Genomic DNA, 21,070 nt, shown 5'->3' with positions numbered 1-21,070 from the left:
AGTGCACCCAAGGGTTGCAGGGATTAAACAGTGTGGCAGAACTATATAGTACATTTAATTAGTCCTTTTTCATTAAATAGTACAGGTATTGGACCCCTTATCCGGAAACCCATAATCCATAAAGTTCCGAATTACGGAAAGGCAATCTCCCAAAGACTCCATTTTAATCAAATAATTCACATTTTTAAAAATGATTCCCTTTTCTCTGTAATAATAAAACAGTACCTTGTACTTGATTCCAACTAAGATATAATTAATCCATATTGGAGTCAAAACAATCCAATTGGGTTTAATTACTCTTGAAATTTTTTTTTAGCAGACTTAAGGAAGGAGATCGGAATTACAGAAGGTCCCCTTATCCGGAAAACCCCAGGTCCCAAGCATTCTGGATAACGGGTCTGTAGCACGGTGGATTTTATTTTGATTTTATAACGGGTCCCATACCTGTATTTAATAAAAAAAAAAAAAGTGTCTTTTATATAGACTGAAGGGTTTATTTTTTTAGGGCTAAAGATGCTAAACTGCACAACACCTGTTACCAACAGCAACCACTGAAGTGAAGTGCCTTTTATTTTCAAACCAGTAGCACACTGTTCAAAACGAATTGCTTATTGGGTGCTACTAGCAAATGCACAATACAATTGTTGCAAATGAAATGTAAAGCACTGTGTAACTTGGTAGCACTAAATACATAAATAAACGATGCTGCCATTTAGCTCCTAGTAATTCAGTCCTGGGGATTTTCTTGTTGAGTAAATACATATGGTGTGGTCTTCTTTTATAAATGACTGCTTGTGCGGTCGCTTCAAAGGCAAACTAAACATGAGAAAAGCTTGGGGTATACACACTTAATATCTATAATAATGGCTGCAGGAGCAGTTCTACTTGTGAGAGAACACACATGAAAGTAGAAACTATAGCTTCACAAGAACAGTGTTCAGTCAGTTCAGTGAGACACTCCTCTGACTCAAGGTGAAGGAATCTAGACATTGGGATAACCACACAGTAACAGTCTCTGAGGTTAAGCAGATAGCTCCTCCATAGGGGTTTTACCTGATCTAGTTAAGCTTTACAAGTATATCTCAAAGAAACAGGGCTCATTGATTAAAATTTCTACATTCTGCAGACTACACTAGGTGTTATACAGCCATGCACTGATATTAATTTGAAAATAACTCCAGTTTCCTAATAATATAGTAAAAAAACCTTTACTCTTAAAAATGGGAACGGGCCATGAATAGTGATTATTAGGCCTTCACTGGTCTTTTATATAGCCATGTACTGCACATACATAAACATTTTTCAGTCCAGTCCAGCAGCACATGGGATTGATGGGTGTCCAGCTTTAAAGAAGTGATCTTGCATTCTTAAACTGTAACGGCATGATTTGACATTCCTAAACCGTAATGACATGACTTCTCATTCCTAGGCCATAATGGTGTGATTTGGCATTCCTTTGCAATAATTACATGATCTGGCATTGCTATACCGTACAGGTTGCATGTCTGGTCTTTAATTAGTACAGAAGTGAAGTGCATTGCTACATAAAAATGGACACTTTTTAGCATGCATCATATGCGACAGCTTATATAAAAAGAGCTTTTACATGGTATAGATGTAGAATTAAGAGCAATAAAATAAAGTCAAGTGATGTGTTTTTTTCCTGCATCTACATCCAACAGTCAATCCTTTTCAATGAGAAGGGGAAAAGTCTGTCCGACAGAGTTAGATTTGATCTTATGCAGATATAGAATGCAGCGTTTCCTTCTGACAGGGGTGACCTGTTGGATAGCAACGCTTCCATGTAGTTTACACATCAGATTACTATAGAGCCTAATAGATTCAGCAATCAACCAAATTAGTAAAGAAGATTATTAGAGCACCTGTTACAGTCTGGGTTGAATGCTAAATTTATCTCATAAATATATACATATCTAACTTTCATCTGAGTAAGGCAATTGACAAGAATAACCAGCCTGATTCAGAAAATATTCTGGGACAGTGCTGTCTACGTTATAGAGGGCTCCCTTTTTACACCACACCCACTTCAAGCCACACTCATGTTATTCTGAGATAACATCACTCATATGTAAAAGAAGTTTATTATGTCATATTAAGCCATTACTCTGACTAACAAAATACCAGAACAAAACCCCACCAGGTTCACCTCCCACAGGCAGCATAGGGCAGGCAGAGTATGGCACACAAAGGTAGGCAAAGTATGGCACACACAGGGAGTATAGGACAGGCAGAATATGGCCCATATAGGGAGTATAGGGTAGGCACAGCCTGGCACACACAGGTAGGCAAAGCATGTCACACACAAGGAGGGTAGGGCAAGCAGAGCATGGCAAACACAGGCAGCATAGGGCAGGCAAAGCATGTCACACACAAGGAGGGTAGGGCAGGCAGAGTATGGCACACACAGGCAGCATAGGGCAGGCAAAGCATGTCACACACAAGGAGGGTAGGGCAGGCAGAGTATGGCACACAAGTAGGGTAAGGCAGGTAGAGTATGGCACACAAGCAGAGTAGGGAAGGCAGAGTATGGCACACACAGGCAGGGTAGGGCAGGCAGAATATGGCACACACAGGCAGGGTAGGGCAGGCAAAGTATGGCTCACACACAGGTAGAAATAGGAGGTCTTACAAGTGTGAGGGGACTTGCAGGTGTGAATACGGCAGGAGTTTACATGTGTAAACAATACAGAGGCTTAAAGGTGTGAACAATACAGGGCTTAAAGTCTGAATCTAAAGTGTAATCAATGCAGGGGCCAGTTAATCTCAGTACTGATACCCTTTAAAGCTTGCACAAAGGTTTGTGGGGGGGGGGGGGGTCAGTTGGACAGCACTGTTCTAGGAGGATGGAGTTAAGCATTAAATCTGCAGTATATACAGATGAAAAAAAAAAACACATAAAATCTGACTGTCAGCATTGTATGTTGAGTTACAGTTTAACAGGTCTTGCAAAGTTTTCACTAATAAGTATAAGGATATGAAAAATATAAGGTAAAATACATAATGCTCCTTAAAAAAAATAAAAAAAACATATAACAGTTTTTATTGTAAATGATTGGTACCATGAGGAATATTGAGCTAGGGGAAAAAAATCAAAGCAACATGAACCCCATAAAAAAGACACACAAGATCTAGGTTATTATAATAAAGCAAAAAATATAATATGTATTAGTAAAAACACATACTTATCTGTCTTTTACAATATTAAGCTATGCGGGGAGCTGGACTTTGTTTGATTTTGTGTTTCATTGCATTTTATGCTACTGGTACTCACCTTGCCTTTTGAGTTGAAAGGGATAGATTGCTGGTTTATTGGCATGCCCACCATACTATTAGAATTGGGAATGTCATTGCCATTTCGATGTTCCTCTTCTCGGCTACTATCATCAGATTGTTCAAAGTCATCACTGTCCTGGTCCATTTCCTCTTCATCTTCGTCTTCGGCATCACAGGCCTGATCCTCGTCCTCATCTTCGTCCTGCTGAGAATGCTCATGATCCCCAGGCTGATCCGCAGATTCTTGATCTGCTATAGTACAGCTGTTATTGTTTTCTTCCAAATGTTCCTGATGGGTCTCGTTCCTTTCGAGGCTTCCAGGGGCATCCTCATCGATCTCCCCATTTAGCTCCACTTGCTGTTGTTCCTCCTCTTCTACTACTCTGTTCATTTGTTCCTCATCTGCTTGGCTGGACGAAGCATTACCTCGTACAGAACCGCCAGTCCGTCGTCTCTTGCTGCCCACAGACAGCAGTTCCTGATTCATTTCCAAAAGCCAGCTTGCTACTTCATGGACCTTGGCTAGACTGTCTGATGAGACAAATGTTTTCACATTCTACATTGAAAAAAATAAAGAAATAAAATGAATACTCAATAACACAGATAGGGTTTAACATGACATAATAATTACAGTCACAACTTTTTTATTAGTAAACTGAATACAAAGTGAGTTAGCCCTATCAAATAGTAAGTGCAGGTGCACAAAAGGATAGAGCAATTTGATTCATATGAAATACCTAAAGCAGTAACATGCTTATGAATATTCTTTAAGTATGCATAAGTATTTGGAGTCAATGTATGGCATGGACATATACCCAGCTACAATAAAACACTGCAGTTTGTTAGATAAAATGTATTATGAAAGCATGCATGAATTATATAAAGAAATACATGAAAACAGGAGAAGGAAAACCATATAGACAACTGCTGATGTGCACCACCCTACCCATTGCATAAGCAAAAGGGGGATAAGCAGCCCTGGACTGGCAATCTGTCTATTGCTGTAAGATGCAATAGACAGTAACTATTTATTGGGCTGCTGGGGCCTCTGTGTACTTGAATGCCAGGGCCTTTTTTGACTCCCAGTCTAAGACCACAAAAATATAACTCTTATTAGCCCAACTCTAAACTTAATTAAGCAAATACTATGTATGTAGGTATAACTTTATTTATAAAGCGCAACAAGGGTATGCAGCACTGTACAATCTTACAATATACAAATACAAATTACACACAGGGAGGAGGACAAGTGTTATAATAAATAAGTATAAATACACAGGTATGAGTGCCATGTGGTATGAGACACATTAGGAAGGAGGTCCCTGCCCCGTATAATATTTCTTATATATATATAAGAATATTAGGACAGTTATAAATTGGTCATTAGTGGGTAAGTACATTTTTCAAAATGTCCCTGCCTGAAAAGTACATGTGCACACCTCACTCTTACCTCAGTATTCTCCATGTCCTGCAAATGAATTAGGTAGCACAAGGAATAAACAAACCCCTTGTAATAATGTATATATATATATATATATATATATATATATATATATATATATATATATATATATATATATATATATATATATATATATATACAGCCAGTTCCAATGATTCTAAAGAAGCAATAGTGTGTACAGTCCCCATCCAGGGCCCAAACCACTAAGGGATGACAGTATAGTTTACAACAGGTGAATAAGTACAAGCGAAAGAAGCTTGCTTTATGGGTAAATTGTGGTGGATTCCAGGCCTCGGTTATTGTCAGGTGATACGTATGTAATTACACACTTACTGTGTGATACCTAAAGGATGTGCAGGACCTTTGGCCCACCCCTGGCCTCACTACAAAGGCATGTGTAACAACAGACAGTGTAAAAATAGTGTAACCGCCAGTAAGCAGGAAAGTACCACTTTACAAGGAATATAGTATTTTATATACGTTCAATACTTGTTACATATCAGTCTCTTGCCAGGAATTAGGGGCAAAGGAAAAGCACTGCCCCTGGGAATCTAACACAGCACACACCATTATTTTATCAGCAGTATGGAAGCTTTCTTACATTAAGCAATACTGCTTTAATAATTGGTTCAAATTTGAATGTGGTTATGTTTTATGATAGTTATAATTTAAAATTAGAATACAAGAACACACTATACCTGATCCACTTGCATTGCTGTATTCTTTTTTTTTTTTATTATTATTTTAAAAGGTGAGGCAACATGGTAAGTTTAAAAGGAATAAACTAATGACACACACCTAGGTTTCCTGGGGGTAATGGCCTCTATGCCTACATAAAATGTAACTGTTTAACCATTAAATGCCACAATTTAGCAGAATATAAAATGCAAGACTTTGGGACTGCTTTGGTTTCCTCTGCCATGGTGGAAAGGCACGTGACACACCAATCACATGTTCAGAATAGAGTCGTAGTGTGAGAGAATGTGTTAAGAGTCAGAACAAACAGAGGTGGTTTCACAGTTTCCCTAAGTCTCTAAAGTGATCAGCACTAAGCAAAATGATTAAACTAAATACATCTGTAAATGGTGGCCTGTACCGAACTTATAAGATCACCATGTCCCACAAGAATCCATCAGGCTACAGCAATCAGCATTTCCACACCAACTCAGGCTGCAATGTTAAACATCCATTAGAGTGCTCCCTGACTCTGAACATGCCACTGCATCTTTGGGCTGCCAGTAAATCAAACGATCCTATTACAAAATCAATTCCTCAAGCACATTTCCTCTGCTACACAGCCTCCTGGTAGGCAAATGATATTGGATATGTCTTACAAGGTCACAAAATGCTACCATTTCTGCAAGGGATTTTTTAAATAAGTTGTAGTTGGGTCCAGTGTCTCAGAATGAAGCCCTGAGAAGGACTATCTAAAGAGATCTGGACAGTTACCTTTGGCTGGTTGAAGCATGCGATGGAGAGCCTCTGCAAAGGGTCTGATGTATGGCTGCAAGAAATCAGATCGGAGCAGCAGGTCGAGCGGCCCAGCCTCTTCATTAAGGAAGAAATGATGCTGCAGCCACAGCCACACATTGACTTGCTCAAGAGAGGAGTTCTATCCCTGGGAAATAACTAATGCTACAGTCCCCCATGCACTTAGGACTAGCTAGATGCCTCATTACGCAACAACCTGGCTGAAATTAATACTGATCAATACAAAAGGGAAAAGCAGAAGAAGGAGAGATTGAACAAATAAAGCTATTGCTTGAACGGAGAACATGCTCTCAATCCAGTGCTTTTCTGGACAATGAGCCAGCAGTAGAATCCACAGTTGACGGAGTGATTAATTTAGCAATTGCACACTGCTCAGAGGAGGTAAGTCTTTTCTCAGCTCCACAAACAGCATTACCCCAATCCTACTATATGAGCTGTGCATGTGGCATTTAAGAGGCATATAAAGTGCACTTTATCTGAAGCTCAGTCACTTATCTGTTCCCCCTTGGTGCTGGTCCTCGCTGTGCCAAATGGCCAACAGAAATGAGCCACACCTCTTCATGCTGTCCCTAAGTACCCTGCCCGAGAAATGTTCGATACCTGAAAGGAACTGCTGCGTGCTCTGCCTCCCTCAGTCAGGAAACAGGCGGCAGTTTACTAGATCTCCCTGCCAATCACAGCAGTTGACCTTTCCTGACACTTATGTTCAGGGGGGTCTGGCAATTACACACAGCAAGCACGATCCTATCTCTCCACTGCATACCAATTTACAGCAGTCATTTGGCACGCAAAATCCTGCATCAATATCAAGGAACATGTCTCTGTACCAATAAAGAGAAATCTCACATGCATTCAAATCAGTCATGGGTTAAAAAAAATTAAATAGGAAATAATCCCTGTTTATTCTGCCCCCGCCTCCTGCAAATGACTGCTGATAGGTGTGTAAAGAACAACAGGTATTTAGAATAACATTACTTAAACAAACTAAAAATATCTCCCATATTTCCCAGTTCTCTCCCTTCCTATGGCTCAATTTCCATATTTACTGTACATCAAACAAGCTATGGAAAGCGGCTGCTGGCACACGGGCACATGCATAAAGCAAGACTTCGGGCGGAATGTAAGCACATCGCACAGAGGCAATAAAAAGGGCAGCGTTTGCTTTATCTTGATTTAAACAGCCTCAAAGAGGAGTCTATCTTCCCTCACCTTGCATTGCCCTTTCAGTATTAAAATGCCAGAGAAGTCTATTTACAGGAATACCAAAAATGGAACATGCAGAGGAAACTGGAAAAAACAGCACTTTGGCAATTGAGCCTGGTTGCAAACAAGCACAATAATGCAGTAACCTTTTACTCGCCTGCTGGAGGTACTGTCTGCTGCATAGAATTTTAAATCCTCATTCATCTGCAGATGCAATTCAGCTGCTTTTGCCAAGGACTTTTTTTCCCCTCCTGAGCTGCTTCTACCGGGGCTGTTCAGGAAAAAAGTGCCGATTGTGTGGAAAATTTAAAGTAATACCAGGTGAAATAACAGAGACTTGAGGAAGTGGTTAACCAACTTCTGGGGAACAGCAACAGCACCAACTGGGTCCACTCTGATTGCGAAGGTTTCTGTTGGTCACGTTGTACTACCAAGCCATGGCCGATATATTTCCCCTACACTGCACAGCTGTGGCTATAAGGACCCTGCAAACCTATGGAAATATAGAGCATTCCTGTGCAGCACACCTCCTAGCTTCCCAAATTCTACTGGTCTCCTGTGCTAACCCTGCAATTTACTGAAAAGCAGAAATGGACACACAAGGGCCACTGGGCAGATGTGAACCTAAGACTTTCCCTTACTTTAATATCATCATTTCAAACTGTGTGCTTACCAGTAACAGAACCAGATCGAGGCAAAGAACAGAAGCTAAACCATGGATGTCATGCTCACCGCCCTCAAGCTGTTGGATAAGCAGCACAGGTTTTCCTAAATAGTTCTTATTTAACCCCTAAAACTGCATGGCCTTAGCATTTGGAAAATCCCAACAAAATAACAACCAAAAATAACTGAGGCTGCATGCAGAGAGCGGGGAAACACCGCCACGTACCTCTCTACTAACTGTATTTGTACATAGCAACTTGCCCCTTCCAGTCACACATGCTTTACTGGCAAACCACAGCTACTGGTGCCTTAATTATGATCATGTGGCTGCCCTCCAGCATCCCTGTATACATATTCATCATCTTCATCATGATTTATTTATATAGCGTCAGCAAGGTACGCAGTGCTTTACATTAAATTATGACAAACAATAATTTAAGAAAACAACGGTTACAGAATAGAAATGAGATCAGAAACATGCTCATAAGAGTTTACCTATAGAGAAAGTTGAAGGTGACACAGCCAGTTATAGCACAGAAACATTATTAGAGGGCCAACCAGTCATTATTATATACCAAACGGATACAGAACCATATTCTGTAGTGCATTACAGAGATTATACATAATTCTCATCAGTCCCTTTGCCAGCTTTAAGTCTAAGATCTCTATCACATTCGCACACTATGATCAATTTTCTCAGGAGCCAATTACCTTTTTCCACACCTTGTGTCTCAACCCTTACTTCTTGTAGATTGCAAGCTCTTTTGGGCAGGGCCCTCTTCACCTCTTGTATCAGTTATTGGTTGCTTTATATGTTACTCTGTATGTCAAATGTATGAATTCCTCTTATTGAACAGCTCTGCGGAATATGTTGGCGCTTTATAAATACATGTTAATAACAATAATATGTTTTTGGAGTGTGATAAAAGGAAACGATACAGGGCAGATAACACCATGGCTGGAATTGAACCTTAAACCCCAGTGCACTGGGCCACTGTGCTGGAGACGATCTGGTGGAGTACCCACTAATCCGAAACACAGTATGGAAAAGGCTCTTTATAATAGCTAGTCTATATACGTCACCTGTTTACTAAAGTATAAAAAGTACAAAAAGACTCATGAAGTCTCTACAGTGACTGTGTCTTTCAGTCTATTGCCTGGGTACCGGATCTAAATCGATATGGCCTCAATCACATGGGCCACCCTCTCAAACATATGGACCAGTCAGGTTAATTAAAATGCTATTGGTGCTGCTCAGGTGTAAGGTGGAGTAAAATAATGATGTAAACTTTTGTGTTAAACCGACATAAAAAAAAAAAACCATACATGTGCTTATTTATAGAGCAATTTACTCCGTAATGGATTATTATACATAACATTCACACCAGTACTGTATTCATTTTACACAAAAATGTAAGAACCCCAGTAATGCAGAAGCTTAAGATGGCCATACTAGGGGTTGTCAGAAGAGGCACATACCTGGGGTGTAATAGGGGGGGAAATAGGAGAGGGAGCAATAGAAAAGGTTAAGAGAAAGCGGACGGTGGGGGGGATTAGAGAGGCAGGCTTGTGCAGATCAAGCAGAATAGAAGGGGGCGAAGCAGACAGTAGTATTGCACTGGGCACTAATACTACTTGGCCCAGCTTTGTTGTAAACTTTGAAAGTAGGTCAGTTTGCAAATCAGGCAGGTTTGCAAGGTGCCAGTACACCATATTTGACAGTGAATGGTGCACTGGCAGATGAGAAAGTGAGCAGCTCCTCTACAATTCCTCTTGTTCTAAACTTTCAGGCTACCATACTAAATTAGTAAAATAATAATAAATAAAGGCTGTCATATTGTGAATGGCACCCTGTGAATGGCATCTGTCTGGCCATAAGGCTGATTGGTCAGATATTGTATGGGGGTTGGCCCATCTATGACTGCGTTTACTAGTCCACAACAACCCAAGGCTTAACATAGACTCCATAACCTGCATAGATGAAAAACTCTGGTGGCATTAAATAATTTGTGGAAATCATGCCAGTGAGATGCTTTAGAAACATTTCACTTAAATAATATTTGAACACAAAAAAATGCAACTGTATGTTAAATAGTAAGATAATTTTGTATAAGGTGGCCTCACAAAATTTTGTATAAGGAGCCTATAAGCCATGTAATACTGCATCAGGGAAATGCTGCAGCAGGAGGAAGAGCCAGTGTTCCCAAAGAAATCACATTAGCAGGCAGGAAATATGAAGAGTAAGGTCTGTAATCAATAATTTATTGCTTGGTTCCTCATGTCAGCTTCTTTATTGTAGTATTGATTAGGAGGATGTCTACACATGGCACTAATGACACACGCGCACCGGAGATACAGGCATAAAATAATGCAGAAAGAAAAAAAGCAATATTGGATTCCTTAATACAACCTGGATAGAATTATGGCTACAGGGAAGCAGTTGGGAAAGAAGGAAACAGCTGGCAATTTCATAAATTAACACTTCATGCTTTCTAGCCACAGTTCATCGCCCACACACCAGGACTGTTTATCAGACCATAGCTAGATGGATGGTCCATTTGGCCTGTCACTAATCGGGAGGCAGATCAAAAGCACTTTAACTGTTTGAGTGCTGAGAACAAGTACAACCCTACAACTTCAACCACCAATATCTACAGCAGACATTTTTGATGCCATGGTAAGGCTTTAGCGATCTGTAAGGCTGCAAGATAAAATTAGTTCTTTAAATGTCGAACATACAGCAGACCTTCTGCAAATAAGAGAAGGACAGGAAACTTACTTTGCCATGATCTATAGATGCGACAAATACATTATGCTTGGCCCAAACATCCAGCTATATACCACAACTAATCCAAACCAACCCTAATTTGCACAAAGTAGAAACCCCATTTTACGTTTTTCTGAGGACCAGAAAAATAATTGTGTAAAGCCCGGGAAAATTTAAAATCAGGGAAGTGCATAATGAATTATATATTATTACAAAAAATTGTAAAATGACAGAAAACTCAAAATCACATTATGTGAAATTGAGGTTTCAACCTTTAAGACAAATCCAAAAAAAATTGCTTTAAGAAGAAGGAAAGGTAAAATCACTGGGGGAAGGGGGGGGGGAGCGGCAAAATGTTAGGCACCCCCCAGTGATTGTAATTGCTTACTTTATATCCCAGTTTTTGGTGCTCCTGTTAGGGAAAAATCGCACCAGCCCGGGGTAGCTGTGAGGGATTGATGCTCTTCCTTCTCTCATTTATCTTCGAAATCCCAGGGCCGGCGCATGCACAGTAGAGTGAGAAGGCCAGAGTTTTGGCTTTTCACTATAATACATATGCGGTGCGAAGACAGCAGGAAGAGGATGACACAGCTACACCAAGCTGGTGCAGTTTTCTCTTCCAACCCAGGGTATAAGGTAAGCAAATACAATCACTGGAGGGTGCCTAACATTGTGTACAGTAGTATATTTACTGAAGAGCTTTGGTATGATGTAATATAGTGTTACACAACCAATAGCACTTCTGTGGATCAGACCATTTTCTAGAAAAATGAAAAGAGAAAGGAAATGATGTTTATTTAATGCAGGAACAAATGCAACAGAAGCACACAGACCTTTTATCATCCCAGGTAATGGAGGCAAGAAGGCTTATATTGGCTCACACCCTACCTTGTAGCAACCTCTGGCTGCCAATTACAAACATACTCATACACATATAAATGTAAATCTCTTCCTCAGTTAGTGAAATCTGAGCTTATATACAGGACATCTACAGGGTATTTACTGTATAAAAAATGCCATATAAGAAAGACAAGCCAGTAATGCTATGGAGTAACCAGCAGGGGTCAGGAAACAGTAGCTGTACTTGTGCTGCACAACATACTGTGAGCTTGCTCACAGACTCATGCCTTACACAAACACTGCTCTTTATTCACAGACCTAATAGAGTAAAGGTGGCCATACACGGACCGATTTTTTACTTACAAACGACCGATTCCCGAACGATCCGATGCTATCGTTAAGTTATCGTATAGTTGGTGGTGTACGAACGATCGTCGTCCCACTAAACGAGCCGACATTATCGTCCCCAAAATCGATCGGCCAGGTTTAAAAATTTTGGTCGTTTAACGATAAAATCTGCCAGTTGGTGTGAGTGTCAGACATTTGTCTTTCAACGATTGTTCTCTGCGCATGTCACGATTGCCAGCAGCGGAAGTCAACGACATTCGATCGTACGTAGATGTACGATCGTACGTATTTTACGATAATGATGCGACGAAATCTTTCCCGAATTATCGTTGCTCGTGGATGGCATATCGTATGGGAACTCGATCGCCATACGATCGTTTGTCGATATAATCGTTCATCGCACAACGAGCGAAATCGCCTCGTGTATGGCCACCTTAAGAGTGAAAGGACTTTTTTGGGTTTGTTACATGAAGAGCTATTTATGTGCAATGAAAATACAGCTAGAATATAGATCAGAGTAAAATATGCTGGAGCATCATCTATTCTTCATAATGAAATGTAATATCTAAAAGATCATTGCTTACTACTGTATAAAATAACATGAACAAAACTTGCTCGCTTAGTAACCCAGCGGCCCATTAACAGGTAGCAGAACAGTAACCAGATGTTTCAATATTATTCTGTGACTGAATATGGCTTTCTGTTACCCCCTGCTAATACACAGCCCCCAGTGTACCCTAATACTGATATTGTTTCTTCTCTTGGAATGCAGTCCTTTGCAAGCGCTTTATGTGTCTGTGCTTGCCAAATGTCATGCACTATTCTGAAATACAGCAGTATGTGTGACAGGCGCATGCTTATAAATGTAATACTATTATATAGAAGCACAAGCGTTACTGGGAAATGCTCATTACCAAACTCACAGCAGTGCTGAAGCTGACTATTTCTATTTAGTCCTACAGAGATTACTTGGGCAGCTTTCCCACAGAGAGCATTTGCTGTACAAATAAAACACTCTTCTGGCTATAGCCTCAAATGGATATCTACTCCCAATGTATACGAGCATGCGCAATTTTACTGAGCAGTAAAAAAAAACGTTAGACATGAAACAATGTTTAGTAAATGCTTCTATGTTACAAGATAATGTGTGTTGATCATATGGAAGAATACAAAGTAGTAACCGTCTCTTGCAGAGAATTCTGTATTTAGCAATGCAAAATGGTTGCTTTGTAAGCTAATAGGCAAATGACTATAATTAACATCTCATAGCACTGTACAATAGGATGCTGTAAAAATCTGGGCTCTAGTTCTGATTATCCTTGTGTAGCTGGGGTCAGCTAGATCAGTGATCCCCAACCAGTGGCTCGTGAGCACCATGTTGCTCATCTCCCCCTTTGATGTTGCTCCCAGTGTCCTTAATGCTTTGTGACTTTAATGCCAGGTTAGGGTTCCTGACTTCTACTATACAGTGGTCAGTATGTTCTTTTCTGTTTTAGATTTCAGGTATATCACTTGCTCCCGTAATATTGAGACTGCTGCCACTTCCACATAATCACAATTCTTGTCGCTCGCAGAAAGGTAATTTCCTACACAAGAACAGTCACTCTGGAACCGACTGTATCAATTATCCTAACAGCCTGAAACTGATGAATGTTCTCGAACACAAAAACAAGCTGATTAGGATTCAGGATAGTGTACATGTTATTATTAGTGTAATAACATGTACCAACACTCATCATCCCTCTAACAACCTTTATGTGTATAATAGCCCATTCATGAAAAAAGTCAGTGGTAACTTCACAGTGACATGAAAGATACTGAATCCAGGTGAATACAGCACAAAGCACTAAAGTGTCTCTGCATAGCTGAACTGTAATGAAATGAGAACACATAGATATATGCATGCAACACATAAACAAAACAAATTTGGTGATTTACTTTGGGCAAAGGAGTTATACACTATATTAAGGGCTACAGTAGTAGCCTTTCCTTGCTCTTTAAAGACAAAGTAAACCCATGAACCAGAGGCAGCACTGGAGGGAGTCACTATAGTGCAGCTATTGACCTGGCAAAATGACATGCTCAGTCACAAACAAGGTCATACAAAATACTGTTAAATAAATACTAGCCTCACACACTACAATGTATGTACTAACTCAAGCAGTTCCCCCTGCCTGTTTAAGCTCCTATGTATGTGCATAACAGGCTTATTGAGGCACTCTGCAATGCCTGAATGTGGCACCCAGACTCTGCAGAGATATGTGGAGACCAAGGTCACACAATACATTTAGCTTAACCTGTACCGGAGACCAAGATGCTCATTTAAATCTTGGCTTGAAATAGAACTTTAGCTTAGCATTATATGCACTGTGCTTGAAATGAAACAGAAATGATCATATAAATGAATTTTTTAGAGGGATCATGCTGAAGAGATGTGAATATGATGTGTAGGAAGCAATGATTTGTCTGTTAATACCAATGAACATAAAATGACTGCTGGCTCTGTTATCTGCTGCATGTAAAGCAATGTCAGTAAACGGAACTGAAGCCCCTTGTTAGCAGAGGGAAGAAGGCCTCAGTATTCACAGTCTTTTACCTGCTGTTACTAAATGTAATGTATAAGCTCCAATTATTACTGCAATGAATAAGCAAGCTTGCAGATATACCTGGAATAATCATTTCTACATAAAATCACCCTCTGTCCCACTTTAAATTCTAATCTCATTTTAGCTATTAGCTATCGTCTGCATGTAAAGTAATTTGGATATCAGTTCTGAGCATCCAACACCAAAGATGTTGCTTCCTAATGAGAGCACTAATCAGGTTAAGAATAATTGTTATAACAAAACCCAGCTGAATTTTATAAACATTTTATTGTGTTACTTTAGTCAAGCATTATTTATAGCTAGGGTGGCTAGAGGTAGGAAACCTCTAAGACTGACATAAGACTAATGATCTTAGTACCTTCTCGTAAGACCACGGGGTCTATTTATTACAATGTGTAAAAAATGGCAATCAAATAAAATATACATCATCAACTGACCACCAGGCTTCAATCACAGTATATAAAATAGCATATTTATCAAGCAGTGTACATTTTTTTCTACACAAGATTCCGGCATAGAATCCAATGTAGAATCCAGTGTTGAAATTGCTGTGGAAAAAACAGCCATCATCTATCACCTTTTTTATTCTCCATTTTTTCCTGGAGGCATTTAATTGTCATATGAATTCTTTCTATTGACTTGCATGTGTTATGCTATATTAGTATGATGGCATAAAATAAGGATGATAAACACAGGGTTCAGGCAGCATTTCTTCAGCTAAAACCATTTAATACAGCACCTTAAAAAGCCCCATATATACCCTCTATTTCTTTTAGCTCCACAATTGCCTTTGTGCACAAAAGTCAACAGCTTCCAGCTGTTCAAGCCCCCTTCCTTCAGAGGGCCAAGCTTTGATCAGGGCCCCATTTAGAACATAACAAGGCTACAGATAAATGAATACACTGCTGTATCATTCATTCCAATTCAGTTCCACTTATATCTGGTACAGCAAATAAGGTTTAACCCTCAATGACTATAAGATTGGCTTTCTTGAGTAAAAGGCATTCTTGCCAGATCCCTTCCAAACTGGCTTTCAGACTTCAGTGCCCATTGCCACTACTCAATGCTTGCCCAGCAGAGCCAGCTTTTTTTTTTGTTTTTTGCCACATATGATTGCGGATCGATAATGGTCAATGAAAGCAGCAAAAAATGTCAGTCTAGGCTAAAAAACTAAATCTGTTTGCATTTATGGCAAGGACACACAAAACATATGACCCACTTCTCTCCGCCGGTGTTTTGTAGCCAAGCAGAAAGTAGCAGATCTGCTCCTATATGCTTCCAGCTTTAGCTGCACCAACAGACAGAGCTCCAGCCTAAGTGCAGCTACACTGAGGGGAGCGGAGCAGACATCAGCCCTAAAAATTGGTTCTCTTTGTACTTATGCTCAAGTGCAAAAATCCAAAAAGTAGGAAAAAAGCTTCAGCAGATTTACTGAAAACCATTTATTGTGGGTAGTGGTAGCGGTTACCACTACCCACAATAAATGGTTTGCAGTAAATCTGCTGAAGCTTTTTTCTTACTTTTTGGATTTTTGCAGTTGTATTTGGTTGCAGCACAGAGCAACAACTAGGAGCTAAAGCTTTTTTCGTAAGTACTTTATACAAAGTTCACCAATAATTTTTTATTTTGTACTTATGCTCAAGCTGTGCAGCTAAACCCGGAAGCCTATAGAAGCGGATCTGCTTCTCTCCACCTGGAATACGCTTTGTATGCCCTGGTCCTTACATTACTTTTTTGCATGATGTAAACATTACATTTGGTCTTTTTTTTTTTTTTTTTTAAATTTTGTTTTGCATTTTGAATTATTTGACATTTTGTTTAGCAGCTATCTGGTTGCTATGGACCAAGTTAACCTAGCAACCATGCTGTGTTTTTTATGAAAGATTAATAGGAGAGAAACATATTACAAAGATAAGTAATAAAAGTAACAACAATAACCTCAGGGTAAATGTTGATTTAGCTTAATTTGGTTTCATCTGAGAAGCTGGAAAAAGGCAGAAAAAAAAAATTTAGGCTAACAGAAAAGTTGATAAGAAAAGGACATTCTATAACACACTAAGAGGCTGATTTATCAAAATCCGAATTTTGGTCTTAGAAAAGTATGTTTAAGAAAAAATCGTATCAAATATCAAAATGTCGGATCGAATCATGGTTGTACAAAAATATTGTGATACGGTCTGAAAGTTCCGAAATTTTCATATCCGAACGATTGTAAAAGGCACGAAAAACTGTCATCCTTCTGTGCATGTTTTTGGAAGCCTCCCATAGGACTCAACGACACTCTGCAGCTCCAACCTGGCCCAAGGAAAGCCACGATACCGAAGCCTGAATGAATCCAAAACTTTAGTACTCGTTGCGACAAATACAATTTTGTCGCAAATGATGAAAAAGTTGCAGAAATTAATGAAAACGAAGTCAGAAAAAATATGAATGTTTTCCATTCGGACTAATTCGTACTTTGATAAATGTGCCCCTAAAAGTTATGGGAAGTCAGGGAAGCTCTGAACAGACTAGAGGCCCTACATATCTCTTGGAGGGCCACATATGGCCAGCAGATCTCCAGCTAGACAGCCTAACCTAAGTTAAAATCATTTGGTAAAGTCCTTTGTTCAATGATTTTGAATGCAAAAAGGTGACGTTCATCTCATCATGCTCTACAACGTCAGGCACAAAAAGATAAGTATATTAGCAGGGCTCATGCAAACTAGGCCTAATCCTGGAACATACTGTTTTTTCATTGCGTTAATTCTCGCGCAGAAATAATACTAACGCATGATTCACAAGCACTTAGATGTGCTAAATATTGCATTAGTCTGTGCGAAAAATTAACACCTACTTGGGGCAGGCGGTAATAGAAAAGTACAGTTCATGAGCTTTTGGCAACACAATATGGACTTTGCAGTGTGATTTATTCAAGTATGTTTTGGCCCTAGAGTGATGTAGCCTCCAGTTTGCAGGGAAATGGTCATTTTCAGAAAAGTAGTTTTACGAAAGTAATGGCGTGTATGGCTAATATGGCGTGAGTTTTTTCGCATGCGGTGACAATTCATGCGCGCTGCGTTAATTAGTGCGCATTGCATCAAATGCCGCATGAAAATAGTCTTCGCGACTTAAATAATGCAAACAGCATCGTGTCTAAATAAATGCACGTATCCTTTTAGTGAATCGTGCGTTAAGACGCAAAAAATTAGACGTGATAAAAATTTTAACGCATGCTATAAATAGAGCTCGTTTTAACGCACCTTAGTGAATCAGCCCTATAGCGTGGTGTTAAAGGAATACTATCATGATTTTTATGATGTACTGTTTATTTCTAAATTACACTGTTTACATAGCAAATAATTCACTCTACCATTTAAACTTTTATTCTTGAATCAACAAATGTATTTTTATGGTTAGCTTTCTCAAGCTAACCAAAGGACCAGCAAAGTCCAAAACTTTGCTTCTGTGCCATATGTGAAATAAAGGCAGTTTTATTTCCATTGAAGGGGAGTGCTGCTATCTTTACAACTTTTATCTGGAAGGTATGTAAAGGTGAACACATTTTGTTGCTTGCACCCCATACAGAAAAGACTGTTGCACCTCATGTGTGTCCTGGTATAACCATTGAATTTGCTCCCTATCTACCTCTGAACAAACATACCCCTGCTTTCTCTAAGCAGCAGCCTCTGAGAAGCTCATCATCAGGGGCTTCTCAGTGGACTGGTAATTAGTTGTATCAGCTCCACTTTTGTTTTTCAGGATCAGAAGTGACAGGAAGTGCTAAAGTAAAACTGGCTTCATATTCTTGTTTAGTGCCAGAATGAACAGAAAGAAAACAATTTTAAAGGAGAAGGAAAGGTAAAAACTAAGTAAGCTTTAATTGCGAGAACTGAAGGTATGCCTGCAGCTTGAGATTAACTCTTTATTAGCCTTTCCTTCTCCTTTAATAAATAATACAATAGACAAAAAGTATGTTCAGCACAAGCCTTTTTATTGAGCTCATGGGGAGCTCAAAGAGTTTTTCAGCATCAATAGGGTTGAACCATAAGCTGTGTCCCCTGCGCTTGTGCATTATGTGCCCAAAAACACTTTAATTAGTTGTGGCTAACATTTGCTGAGTGGGTTTGGCACAGGTCAGCAGTATGTAATGACCCAACACAATTTTGTTGTCAGTAACTTCTGGTTTCCCCTTGGGTCAATACTTGCACTTGTGCATAAATCATAAGATAGGCTGGGTGGGTGCACTGATGCTCCACACAATTATGTACGAGAAGCATGTATGGGTACCTTTTATGAATGGTGTTAATGTGCAAGCAATTTTGCTTCCATTTTGGTGCAACACACTTGCAGTTACATTAGTAAATGATCACAAATGAGAAAATGAGCACAAATCTTGAGAATTAGCATGGAAGTTTGCCTTTACTTGTATTCTTGAATATGACAATGCAAAAAACAATAGTACAAGTCTCCAATACAGCCTCAGTAAATCTTGCCCAAAGGCTGGACAGAATAGTTGATACAAGACTCTAGTAGCCTGCATTTAATTCAAAGCGAGCTACAAAGAGTAAGTGATCAGAGGTTCTTGCAGCTGAAGAGTTTAGGAAGCACACAGGGTGGGTATGATCGTGACATACATTCCTTTTCGGCTAAGGGCAACATTTCCTCAGTCACTCCCATGTTTGCAGTAACAGGTGTTGCTTCATTCTCTCACAACTATGCCTCTTACAGGCTCCAGCACTGTCAGCATGAAGCACATACACTGGAGCTGCCCGCTCCTAGGGACCACTATCCTTAAACGGTCCCTGTCCTTCTGTCATCAGAAAGTAATTGTACATCAACTCCACTTCCTCTATTTCCTAATGGAGCAAAGCAGAGGTCTTTAACATGGAATTTAGATGCTGCCAGCATAGCCACTAGTGACTAATACCAAAAGTTGTTAATGGACCTTTCTATAAATTTGCACTTTATAGCAAAACAAACAAACAAAAAAAAACAATAAAAAACAAAAATACATTATATAAATATATTTATATATATATATATATATAAAAAAAATATATAGTTATCTGAAAACCAGTTATCCAGCAAGTCCTGAATTATGGGAAGGCCCATATCCAATAGACTCCATTATAAGCAAATCATTCCAATTTTAAAAATTGATTTCCTTTTTCTCTGTAATAATAAAACAGAACCAGGTACTTGATCCCAACTAAGATATAATGAGACCTTAGAAGAGGCAAAACAATCCTACCTATTTAATTAAGGTTTACATTATTTTTTAGTAGACTTAAGGTATGGAGATCCAAATTACCGACCCATTATTCAAAAAACCCATGGTTATCAGCATTCTGGATCTCTTACCCGGAAACCAGTTATCCAGAATGCTCCGAACTACTAAAAGCCTGCCTCTCAGACTTTATTTTAATCAAATAATTTAGATTTTTAAAACGGATTTCCCTTTTCTCTGTAATAATAAAACAGTACCTTGTAGTTGATCCCAACTAAGATATAAATAATCCTTATTGAAGGCAAAACAATCCTATTGAGTTTGATTAATGTTTTATTGATTTTTTTAGTAGACTCAAGATATGAAGATCCAAATTATGGAAAGACCCCTTATCTGGAATACCCTTGGTCCAGAGCATTCTGGATAACAGATCCCATACCTGTACTATATAAATATATATTTAAATGGACCCCTGATGTTACAATAATTGGCCCTATAGGCTGACCCCTGTTCACCACAAGAGGTAGTGTCACAATTGGGAACCTCTTATTTACAGAGAAACAGGAAGCAAGCCTTCTGCAGTTGCATATAAATCACACCTACCTACCTACCTATTCAGGAAATATACAGCAGCATATATTATTGACTGTTTTCATCACGATTTTGCCTTCTAAATCCTGCTCTACAAAGAGATCCGAAAGAATTACAATCTGTTATAGTTGGGATGTTCTACAAAGCATTAGCAGTGGACAGAACTCCATACAAGGTATTAAAAGCTTTGGAAGCTCATTTAAAAAAAATACTCAATGAACTGCTACTTATGCAAAATATTCCAAAAATATGGGATTTCATCCAGCAACAACAAATCCTAGTTAATGTACATTCTTTGCGCACATGCACTGCTAGAGCCAGCTGGGCCACAATCCTACAGACATCTGTCTCAATAAACTGTAAAATAAATGTGCGGCAAGAATAAAAAGGAGAGTGATTAGTCCCTGGCACTAAAGAATAGCAATCAGCATTGTATACAAAAAACATAAACACACCGAAAACGACAGGAGCTCTGCTCAGATATGAAGTAAACTGTTCTAAATTAAAGAGGGAAAATATACCCTATTTATAAGTAGGGGTGGTCTTAAAAACACCTTCAAAAGGAAGAGTTTTCAGTAGTTTCTCCAAGATTTAAC

General features: G+C 39.2%; 1 protein-coding gene across 1 annotated transcript in view; it reads right to left on the bottom strand.

The window, feature by feature from the left end:
- The window catches only part of fbxw7 (F-box and WD repeat domain containing 7), a 114,549-nt gene that overhangs the window by 76,134 nt on the left and 17,345 nt on the right, over window positions 1–21,070 (bottom strand). Inside the window, exon 3 of the mRNA XM_004911148.4 lies at window positions 3,293–3,850. Coding sequence (XP_004911205.1) covers window positions 3,293–3,781 — 489 coding nt within the window. The 5' untranslated portion in view covers window positions 3,782–3,850. The remainder of the gene's footprint in view (window positions 1–3,292; window positions 3,851–21,070) is intronic.

This window comes from Xenopus tropicalis, chromosome 1 (assembly GCF_000004195.4).
Source record: "Xenopus tropicalis strain Nigerian chromosome 1, UCB_Xtro_10.0, whole genome shotgun sequence".
In the NCBI taxonomy this organism is placed as follows: domain Eukaryota; kingdom Metazoa; phylum Chordata; class Amphibia; order Anura; family Pipidae; genus Xenopus; species Xenopus tropicalis.
Note: the sequence above shows the minus strand (reverse complement) of the source record. Positions and strands in the feature narration are given on the sequence as shown.